This window comes from Gymnodraco acuticeps, unplaced genomic scaffold, assembly GCF_902827175.1.
Source record: "Gymnodraco acuticeps unplaced genomic scaffold, fGymAcu1.1, whole genome shotgun sequence".
NCBI classification, from domain to species: domain Eukaryota; kingdom Metazoa; phylum Chordata; class Actinopteri; order Perciformes; family Bathydraconidae; genus Gymnodraco; species Gymnodraco acuticeps.
Genome location: NW_022990235.1, coordinates 252423 through 264425, shown reverse-complemented (window position 1 = coordinate 264425; position 12003 = coordinate 252423). Strand labels below are relative to the sequence as shown.

At 39.6% G+C, this 12003-nt stretch overlaps 1 protein-coding gene across 2 annotated transcripts in view; it reads right to left on the bottom strand.

Annotated features, from left to right (window-relative positions):
* syn2b (synapsin IIb) overlaps positions 1-12003 on the bottom strand; it is an 89259-nt gene that overhangs the window by 26705 nt on the left and 50551 nt on the right. For both annotated transcript variants that reach the window (XM_034219382.1, XM_034219381.1), the window contains exons 2-5: positions 9284-9341; positions 6791-6882; positions 488-644; positions 126-215 (exon numbers count right to left, since the gene is read on the bottom strand). In XM_034219382.1, coding sequence (XP_034075273.1) covers positions 126-215; positions 488-644; positions 6791-6882; positions 9284-9341 — 397 coding nt within the window. The remainder of the gene's footprint in view (positions 1-125; positions 216-487; positions 645-6790; positions 6883-9283; positions 9342-12003) is intronic.

Here is a 12003-nt window from a genome sequence, read left to right as displayed (position 1 = left end):
GCTTTCAGAGAACATCTCACTGCCCTGAGACAAATAGTTAACTAAAAACACGATACTTTGAAACTTTATGGCTCAACACATTCTGTACATTGATGAGAACTTGGTTTCTGACATTATGCAATTACCATGTCTTTGTAGTTGGGGTAGAAAGTCTGATCAATGAGAGGGATCTTATCTGAACCCAGCCTCTTCTGGTTATTGGTCAGCTGGGAGAACTGGTGGAGAGGAGGAAGATGGAAAGAGAGAAATAGAGGGAGAGAGTTAAATGTGACTTAAAGCATAGAACAGAGACATTTTTCTAGATCGTTATAATTGTAACTGTGCTTGAAGCCAAGAAAAAGACATGAGTCAACCTAATACAAATTTAAACTGAGAGCTACAAGCTCCATTAAAACATATTGAAACATCTATTCAATGCAAAGTATAGCTAATACATCTTTTTTCTAGGTTCTTGCAGGTGTAACCTAGTTTAGCTGAAATAGCTTACAGCCCAAGGTTTGTCACAGAGGTTGTAGATGGAATCCAGAGAGTTGACCGAGGGGATGCCCGCATACTGCAGACCAATGATCAGGTTTCTAAAATCCTCGTTCTGGGCCATGCTGAAGGCGTGCTGGCGCACCAAGACGAAGTCAGGCCTGAAAGTCCTGGAATGCAAAGATATAAGGTCGAAATAAGTATATACATATTTAGTTACTTTGTACCTCATTTACACAAGTATTTCTCAATACACAACAAAATTACATTTATGACTGTATGAATCCAGTTCATTTCACATTGTCAAAGAAAAAAGGGTCAAGGTTCAAGGTTCTTTATTTAGTCATACGTTCAGGTTCAGTTTCATCCCACAGGCAATAAGACTGTTAAACACCTGAACTGTTGAAGCAAAATATGTTAAACACCTGAACGGCCCGTCCACACAGCGGCGTGCGTTGACGCTTGCCGGCAGGCGTGTCTGAAACTCGACCAACAACCAATCACATGAATCTCCCGCCCCTGACACACAAGCAGCGGTTTGATTGGCTAGAGCTTGTACTGGCATATGATTCGATTGGCTGACGCTTCTGCGGAGGCGTCAAAAGTTGAACATTGCTCAACTTTTGCAGCGAGCCACGCCAGCAACGCTCCACGTCGCTTCCCACGATGCAGTTTGGCGAAAAGTGACGTCACCCCATTCAAAGTGAATGGTGAAGCGTCAACGCACGCCGCTGTGTGGACGGGCCGGAACAGTTGAAACAACATCCCTAATATTCATCTGGCTGCTACTTAACAATTATTTTTTAAATCATTTATCTATTTACCTATATATCCTATTTCAATAACTTGCATATAGACTCTTATTGCACTATTTCACTTTTTGTATTACTATTTACTTGCACTATATTTTTTCTGTTTATCTGTGTTTTGTGTTGCTCTGTTGGAGAAGCCTGTGGCACAAGATTGTATTGATATTTCATAAAGTCAGACATTTGGATCTGGCTGATGTTACAGACCTGCATTTTGTGTGGAAGAAAGAGAAGAGATGGCATTAACTAAAGGTCATGGTGCAACGGGAAAACCCACAAAGCCACAAGTGAAAGGTAGAGGCAGTGAGAGAATGAGTCTGTCTATGACCACATGAATAACTTATATCGGACTGAGGAAGAAAGACAATGGAGCGGCCCATCCTCAGCTCTCTGTTGTGGATTGCTAAGTAAAGAGATCTACTTTTCCTGGCACACAGGAGCCAGTCTGATGGTAAATGACGCCTGAAGTGGGTAATTGATGTTACATTTATTTTTCCATTATCTATAATGAAAATGACACATTCAATTAAATCATAGGAGTTTTATAAGCATCACTTTCAGTATCAGTGGAAAATATATCTATGATGTGAATCATTATTCATAAAATAAATGTAATAAACAAGTGAACCCTTCATGTTTGAAATTGTTTTCCTGGCTTTCTCTTCGGAGATTGCAATTTCACATCATTACGGCACATTGAGTTTGGCTGCAAAACGTTGTGATTCAGTTGGTTGTTACCCATTGATGATGCCAGATGTTTTCCTAAGTGAATTAACCTTTTCAAACCGTGACAGTGGACCTGGATCTTATGCATCTTAACAACATTAAGCAGAGTATATTGAGAGAAATGACGGATGACCCTTTATGTTGTAATGCATCATTCAGTAAGACAAGTGGGAGCGGCTGTAGTTATAATGAACATCACACAATCTTTAGTAAACAGGCACTGCTCATATTGTTTTATAAATAGTGTTTTCAGAAAGAGTATTGACATTAGGGTTGCAAAATCCCGGGAATTTTCAAAGATGGAAACTTTCCATGGGAATTTATGGGAATTTATGGGAATAAACTGGGAATTTTCAAAATTGAAGGTCTTCATAGGGAACTTAAATATATTTGGGGAAAGTATATTTTAGCATAATCTTGACTAAAACAAACAGATGCCATTCAAGTACACTTGAATATCCATGCCAGAGCACACTGCTTACTGCATGGCTATTGAGACCACACCCCCTACGGGCACTGTGCATTCCTCCATCACATGCACAGATGAGTAATATTTAACTCAACATTCCTGTTTTCGTTCTTCAATGAAACAAATAATTAAAACTTGTTCTGTTCTACTTAAAAAAAATAAAAAATCTGTTGAAATCTCATGTTTTTTGTTTAAGTTTGCATCAAATATTTCCAAAATCCCCCAGCTTAACTTCCCACGGAAACTTTCCGGAAATGTTCCGCCCCTTTGCAACCCTAATTAACATTAGCATTTGTTCACTCTTGCCAGGTAAAAAAACAAAGAAAGTGCATCTCTATTAGAGCTCATGGCTGATGCAAAACAACAAATTGATGGCAGGGATATAGCTTTCAGAATGTTAAATAAGGGATGGATCTTAACAAGTAAACATTATCAGACAGAAATAGGTTCCATGTGTGGGGTTTTATGATCCATTACCAGATGGAACAGCAGATTTTACGACAGGTGTATGGCCAACCTCTTGAGCCACCGCCACCCATCAGTCTCCAGAGCAAAATATTAAAAACTGAAGCTCTTGAGTTCATTAGTGACCCGCAGATTAAAGACAAAAACAGAATCCAGCTCAGTGATGGGTTGATAGTGATAGGGCATGACTCCTGTTATTATTTCGTTTCTCTCAGACTATGAGAGAGGTGGGAGTGTGAGGTTAGGTAGAGAAGGAAAGGGAAGAGGTGAGAGAAAAGAGACAGAGGAAATAATACAGAGTAAAAGAGACATAAAGAGGGGTGAGAGAAAAGTTTGGCACTCGGTGGCCACCACCAGCTCTTCATGCACAGAGAATACTAATCACACTCTTCAGGAAAGTATAAAAAGACTCTGCTGGAGAGACACAGCGACTAATGTGACTGATATCTCTTCATAGCTGACAGTAGGCAGCGAAGATGACCCTCCATTCAAATATGAATCAGTGAGTAGCAGGGGTAGAGTCATCCCACTAGCTTTCACTTTGCTTTTTTAACCGATATGATAGTACAGTTATGATAGCTGCCAGGGGCGCCACCAGGGATTTTGGGCCCCATGAAAATATATCACATTGGTTACTTAAACATTTTTTTCTTAATGTTCTAAAATTGTTTGGGCCCCTGTCAGTCACGGGCCCTTAGAATCGTTCTAACTTTTCACCCCCTTACGGCGCCCCCTGCTAGCGGCAGTGCTTTAAGCTAAATGTTCACAAGCTAACAAGCTTAATCTCACAGTGCACACATGCTGGTAAATAGGTGTTTTATTTACTGTTGTGGAAGAGCTTGTTTGTTACACAGCAGCATTAAAATCATTCAGATGGGAGCTTTAGGGTGTGCGGATATATGTGTATTGCTATTACTCACTTTATTTGACCCATCACTCATCAGATTCTGCGATGGTTTCATATTTTGTATTGATATGTTTACATCTGTTAATTAGCACTGAACACAAATCAAAACTAGGCTGATGGCATTCGTTTTTTGGGTATTTTGTCGTAAAGTATCAGAAAAAAATAAATGTGACATTATTACATGAAATCTCAGGGGATTGCCACATAATTTATTTTAATAAGCGTTTTCCAGGCAAACCATGACATAGTGTCACAACGTTGCACTAGGTTGCATTGCCTCATTAAAATGATTGTGGACACTTTTCTTTGAGTAAAATATTTTCTAAAAACTACAGCGCCCAGGAAACTTATATTATAATATGTGGACGTTACTTTGATTATTTCTGATGAACTCTTTATTGCCCGGTACATGGGTGTTTTTTTCCTGAATGTCCTGAACCTTTTAGCCAACATGATGCCAGAATAAACAGCAGGGTATTGCCGAATACTTCAAATGTAGGGTGGATATTTTAAGGCCCCGGCCACACAAGGACGAAAACGGCTAAACGCATAGGATTAACGCAAACGCAATCGCAAACAGGCTTCCGTCCACACGCAATATTCACCGGATAGTGTCTGTCCACACGAGACAGCTCCGTTTAGCTCCAACCGCTGGAGAAGCTGCAGTACATATGCAGGAGCCTGTACGTGGCGCTGTAACTTCCTCCACAAAAGCAGCGAAGAAGCATGGTTGTCATGGTTGCCCTTCTGTTTATTCACCGCGGTGGGGGCCGAGGGAACCGGGCAGAGTTTTTCGCCAGTCAACGTGTATTAAAGTTTAAATCTTCCGGACAAAATTATAAAAGTGCCGGTCAAAGGTCTTCTTTGTTATTTATTGAGCTTTAAAACAAATGAATAACGAATCTATATAATATAATAATAAAATACATGGAGCCTCTCTTTTTCCTCCCTCTCTTCGGACAGCGTCAGTGTCTGTCTCATGCAGCAGCTGATCCAGTAATGAGTGACCCGGCCGACAGTAAAAATAAACATATTTATATCTAGTTTAGGTAGTTTGAGAGGTAATTAAAATAGCTAAGGGTGATGATCTGACTTGAAGTGTGTGTTTTGCTCCGTTCACCGCTGCATCACAGCGGGAGGAGCTGCAGGTGAGCAGAGCTGCGTGTCTCCGTCCTGTCAGATTAGACTTCACTCGCGTTTAGGTCCATATTGAGAGAAAGATAAATAACCTGAATTCAGTGTGCAGTTTACTTTGACGCGGGGGTGAGCAGCAGAGGTGGGGAGAGGCGGGGCTATTGCCTCATCATTATCAGAAAATGATCGTATAGGGCGTACACACGGAGCCGTTGGACCCCCCAGAGCGTTGCGTATGCCGTTCTATCCACCTTGGGACCCGTTATCGTTTCCGCAGTCGTTTCGTGCCGTATTCGGTCGTCCTCGTGTGGCCGAACGGTCTATATGACAACAAACAGTAACGCAAACGACCGTTTTCGTCCTCGTGTGGCCGGGGCCTAAAAAGCCTACTGAGCACCACAGAAAGGATGTTGAGAGACGGACTACAACATTGTTGGTTTTCAAGGGATTTGGTAAGAAGAGGAAATCAAATCAAATAATACCTGACTTATTCTTTAAATTACTTTGTGTCATCATTAATAAATGATAACCCTTGTGATGATGCATTCCCTTTTCCTCTCCTTAAACATTACATTACATTACATTACATTGCATTTAGCTGACGCTTTTATCCAAAGCGACTTACAACATGCTGACAGTAAATATTTATTTATATTGTCGGGTTGTGGTTTCCTCTTGGTGGATGTTTTTACTTAATATTTGTTATCTCAATTGCAGATATGAAGCCAATAAAGAAGGTAGACAGGAGCTGAATAACATTTAGCCTCATGTTTGGAAAACATTAAATCGTCTTCCTGGTTAGGGTTACTTAGCAAATCACTGCTTTGACTTGAAATCGATAGACACAGTGTAATTACCGAGACAATTGAAGATAGTTGAAACCGTCCAAGTCGTAAAAGACTGCAAAGAACTCAGGCTGGCAGACAACAAGACAGATAATTATCTTGCAAACGCATTCATTTTCTCCACAGCTTGTCCTTGTTTGGCTGAGACAGAGGCGATGATACAACTATGGAGGTCTCCGAGGAGCTCTGATTTAAAAGAATAAAGCTTCTGTAGACATACTAGTGTCGGGTTAGATGAATGTGAATCTTTTTGTCTACCAACCAAAAATCGAAGTTTCCCTGAATCTGCATTATCTCAGGTCAGTGTTTGTGGGTGCACATTTGAGGACAAACCGTTCATAAAGCATAATTACAGGGCAGCGAGGCTGATCACCAGTCTGAGGCTGCCGTCTTTATTTCCTGTTGGTTTTGTTGGTGAGCAGTGGGAGTATACTTAATCTCTGGCAGTCTTCAGCGGGGGCGCTGATGTCTGTGTCGCTGTGGTCTGTGGTGTGTGATTGTCTGGTTTACAGTGCGTTCACGTGTTTGCACTGGGCCAGTCTGTGGGTAATGACTGTGGTCATACGCCTCCGTCCTTTCCACTGTTTAGAGCTTGCGGTAGACAAATAGTTTATTTCAAAGAGGAATCATTTTGATTTCCCCAAAAATATATTTGGATCATCTTTAATTGATGCATACGAGTTATACAGCAGCTCTGCGCTCGGGTTTGAAAAATAAATCTAAGTTGTTATTATTCTTTTTTGTAAAGAGCCAAATGTCTTCCAAATTATGGAAAGTTTCACAAAGTTCTTCAGGTTGTAGGTTTTGGATTTATTGTCAATGGTTGGTTGCTTTTTTTGTGGTTGTAATTAATCTCTATGGAATGTGTGTGTGTGTGTGTGTGTGTGTGTGTGTGTGTGTGTGTGTGTGTGTGTGTGTGTGTGTGTGTGTGTGTGTGTGTGTGTGTGTGTGTGCTACTGACCTGACCACTTTGGTCCCGCCCCTGATGACTTGCATGTCCACGCTACAGTTTCCATTTGAATAAGAGACGAGGTTAACCTCTGAAAACTCGGCCTACAAGAGTGGAAAGAGAACACGAGACACAGAAATTTCATAAAGAATAAGCAGAATATTACATTACATTACATTACATTGCATTTAGCTGACGCTTTTATCCAAAGCGACTTACAATAAGTACGTAAGTGTGTAAGTAATAAGTGTGAATATCTAATAATTCTACCCTAAATAGTTAAGGTTGTTGTAGAAGACATTATATTTTAACTTGTTTCTATAATGACAGTTGTTTTTATACTGGGTATAGCTTTTTTTTAATCATTTTCATACATGGGTAAACTGGTAAATAAATTATTTTCTCTTTTAAAAATGTATTTTGCAGAAGCAGTGATAGAAAGCGATACGAAACACTTTAGCATTTCAATGAGCGGTTATAATACTCATTGTATTTTTGACATTGTGACAAACATCTATTTTATTGTATAAACTATATTGTTATTCGAGAGTAGAATAATGCATGTGTGGTTGCAAATTGAAGATTTGTCTGTGACTCATAGCTGCCGACTCCGGCCTCCTCTTGTGTCTATTTCTGTTTCTGTGTGAAGGCTTGAGGTCGTAATTTCATTGTCAACATCTATTAGCTGTGAAGCTGCTTGGCCTTCAACCCCAGAAAATATTCATTTCAGTTTTATGCACTAACCAAATAATGCAAAATGAAATTGGTTTCCTGGATAGGATGGTTCAACCAATATGAAACCATAAGTGGCACACACTTTAAAAGATAAGGAAGAACTGATGGTTTTACAAGTGTTATATGTATATTTATTATTGTGTAATGCACAGCACAAATTACATTTTTGCTGAGGATGACTAGTGCAAAAAACAAAAACACTCAGCAGTTTCTATGGGGCAGACATGGTTTGAAACCTGTAACACAGATTCCTGGCAGAGAATCTATTTGATGTGTACAATGCTAATATGCTCACAGTTACAATGCATGTTGATGTTTAGCAGGTAGGCTGTATGCTTTACAGGTACTTTTAGCATGCTAACGTTTGCTAATTAATGCTGTACAATGTAGTCTAAAGCTTAGACAGTTTGCAACATCATCATTTTATTCATAACCAGGGGAACGCTGTAGATTTAACTGAACTTTTCCCTAAGGACACCTAGAATATCTGTAGATTTTCTTATACAAATTATTTCAGTATGCCTATATCTCCAGATATTTTAATAATAACCAAAGATGTTAATCTCTAGCTGGAGTTAACGGAAACTTCAGGGGTTCACTAAGTCATTAAGATTTCTCGTCCATAGGCACGTACAAAGAATATCTGTACAAAAGTGCATTTGGGTATCAATCTAATAGTTGTTTAAGTTTTGGTGCAGTCCAGGAGAACTGCTGCCATCACAGGCCACACCTATCCTCCTTTCTCTGCAACCACAACATAGCAATGTCACATGTATTCACTCTTTTTTCTGGAGTAACACCTTCCAGTATATATTTCTTAGCAGGGACGTGCACAGGTACGGGCTAATGTTGCCCGGGCAACGGCCCGTTTGGCCTTTTTGACTGACCTGCCCCTCTGGAGAGAGCGAGAGTTTGTTTTTCTTTTTTCTGTTGTGGCCGAATCAACATGATAAGCCCACAATTAGTATTGTAGCGTCTCGCTACGGGAAACACACTTCGTCAGCTCTGTCATCTGCCGGTGCGTTAAGACCACCTCAGTATCGGATTTTGGAAACTTGATTTTGAGTTGTCTCATGGCAGTTAGGGTATAAGGGACAAACCAGGGGACTTTACTTCCTCTTGATACCGTCGGTTATTTACAAAAAAACACCTAAATAAATAAGTAATTAGATACCCAACGCTCATAAAGAATGTTAAGAATAAGAATAATGCGTATTGAACTGGTTTCATTAATTACAGTAGTTAGAGGCCCTATTTTATCAGTATGTCTGGACTGCACAGCAGTTACAATGGTCTGGCAAACTACATTAGAACAGAATTGTCCCCATTTTGTCTTTAATAGTTACTAACATTAGATATTTTAATGAGATATGGACCGCAAAACAAAAAATGTCCCTGGTCACCTTAGCTTATTTTGTTATGAGATGATAATGTGAATTACTCTTCAAATTAGTTAATGTAAAAATCGTTTGGTTTCTTTTACATCAAAAACAAGTTACAATTTTCAAAAGGTCTTGTGTTTTTTTTCCGGGGGGAGGCCCTTTTTCCAGTTTAGAGCAATAGCCCCTCCAAATGTCTGTGCACGTCCCTGTTTCTTAGTTCTTTGGAACTTTAACTTTCTGTACAAAGCAATCAGTCGGTTCAAACGTATGCATTTTCATATCAGAGGTGAATGTGGTGTCAGTTCACTTTCCTCTCTGTTCTGAACCCCCCTCAACCTTCAATAAATGATTCTGTGTCATCATAGGTCTATAGAAATCAATACGATACCTGCTCCACTTTGATGTCGTAGTCACCAAGGATCTTCTTTCCCCGAAACACTTTGGCCCTGGAAGAGAAGAGACACAGTTTGTCATTGTAAACTCTATGCTACCCTCTACTGGATGTCACACACCCTTTGGAACAAACTAAAGAAAGAAAATGGATGCCTGCTTGTCGCTTTTAAAAAGGCCACACATTCTAATGAGCAGCTTAAAAAAGAGATCAGTGCAGCATATCAATGTAGCCAATCCAAAATGGCAATTACTATCAATAGCTTGTGGTTGCATTACATTCGAATTAGAGTTCTGCTGCAATACTAAATGCCGTCTTGCCGTTTGAATGATGAATGCATCCAATAACAGAGCGGTCTGATGTCTTAATATCTTGGCTGCCATTGTTTCTAAGAGTGATTTAGAAATGAAGTACAAGTAAACACACAGACAGGCAGACAGATTGAGAGCAGACAGACAAAAACGGACCAACAGTGAGAATGACTCAAGCAGAGAGGCACAGGCTGCCAGGCAACACACAACATTCTCAGGAAGACTCATTATACACAACATTATAAATGGTTTGCAGATGGTTTGCACAGCATCCATTACAACCCCATACACTGAAGCTAGATAAAGCAAAAACATGATGTAGAAGGATGGGATACATGCTAGCTGATAATTAAAACTACTTTTACAGTGTTTAACGTCAATTACATCTTCTTTTTGCTTCACGTTACTGACCCTTCACCAACTACAATGTGGTACAGCGAGTAAAATGTCAACTCCAACAGGTCCTCCATTAAATGAATGTATCCCCTCCAGGCATGTCATTGGATCCAATAGGAAGTTAAATCGAATTGTACATGTCACCATGGATCCTCTCCTTGTCCTCAATTAAAGATGTATGTAACATTCCTTCCATATCACCTCGCAAAGCCTTGTGCGGTACAGCACGAAGGCATCTGGCTTATTAGTCTGGTTCATTAGGAGCAGACCATCTGTGAAAGAGACACTCTGAGGGTATGACTCCGTAACTTCCACCAATCAATAGTCGCCAGCAAAATTGGTGGCCTTGTAATTACGGCAATATATCTTTTTCAGTACCGCTTTCATTCTGTTAGTTAGCGTGTGGTGTTTTTACTCATAATTGGCAGATGCTTGAAAACACTGCAATGCTGCCATGATGATGACATTATCATTAAAACAAAAACAAGAAAAACACATCTCTGTGGTTAAAGAAATGTTTTCACTCTCTGCTTTTTTAATTTTAAAATCCCATATACATTTTCATAGGATTGTATTTAAAAATCAGCTATCTCTAATCCCATAGCAATTGAATGTGTCTAAAGAGGCTCCACAGTCAGCATGTGTTGAGTATCTGCAGTGCACAATGCCAAACAATACAAAGACACAAGATGTCAGAGCACACTAATGGACAATTATCATCAGGCTGCTGATGTAGCTTCCCTTAGTTAATTCTTTCAAGCAGAATACTGCTAGCGAAACACACCATGTGCAAAGCGAGTCGGCAGACAGATGGGGCGTACTTTACATGCTCGTCACAGGAACAATAAAAGACAACCTTATATTTCTTGATTTTGTGGGGAGACAGAAGCTTGTTTTATAGGACATCTGCACATCTCTTCGATGCTTTAAAGCTGCACTGCTTCCATTTGAGGCGAGCAACACAGGCGGTTAGTGACATTTTATTGCCATATAAAGTTGTTCTAGCTAAAGTATGAGCAAACTGTAAGCTATTAAACATCATTCAACAAAAATACTTATTGTTGTAGCCTTTACTGCAGTTTCAAGCACAGTGCATCGACCTGCAGAGCACAACCTTTACCATATTCTATTTTATTTACTTGCACTATTTTATGTTTTATTGTGTTGCATTGTTGGAGGAGCCTGTGACCTAAGATTATCATTGTCATAACTACACTTGAGATATGCACAAATGACAATAAAAGTCTTGAATCTTGAATAATGTGCTCTTATCCTTACCAGCGCTTCAACAAGGAATCTCGTTTGATATATATATATAGGATCCATTACAGACTGAATAAGATAAATGTTTACGCCAAAAGTTTCACACTTCTGTGAATCTATACAGTAAATCTTTAGCAACAAGCTCTACGACAAAATACCCTCAGGACAAATCTTCACCCTCCACAGCGGGAAGAAAGTGAGAAGGAAAGTTTTCTCTCCATTCCATCACTCATCAACTTTCTGGTGTGAGATAATCATTTCAGTTTCGTGAGGCAGCTAAAACTGCCATAGATTTCAATTTAGCCACAGGATCGCCCACTTTATGAAGTGTTAAGCAATATCATCTCTGACAGGTCATCCCCGCAGTTCCCTGTATTCAATTTCTATCACCCACTGGTGTCTTGTAAGAAGCCCTGAAAACAAAAGTCAGCACTGTTTCCTTCACTGAGGAACGTTTAGTGTATGATCTGACGAGGAAGCAACTCTTAAACACTTGTATATAATTTTATTTCTAAACTTTCAATATTGCAAAAAAAGGATTATAAGTGAAAAACTACTATAATAAGAAGAGCTAATAGATCCTCAGCGACACCCACATGTTTTGTTAAAGCATACCTGCGGTGTATGTGATACAAGTATGCTATCTTATTACTGAGAAATAAAAGAGTAGACATCATTGGATTAATAACTTCAGTGTTATTCCCCTAAAATGAAATGATGGTATTCCACTCACACAAACACATTGAA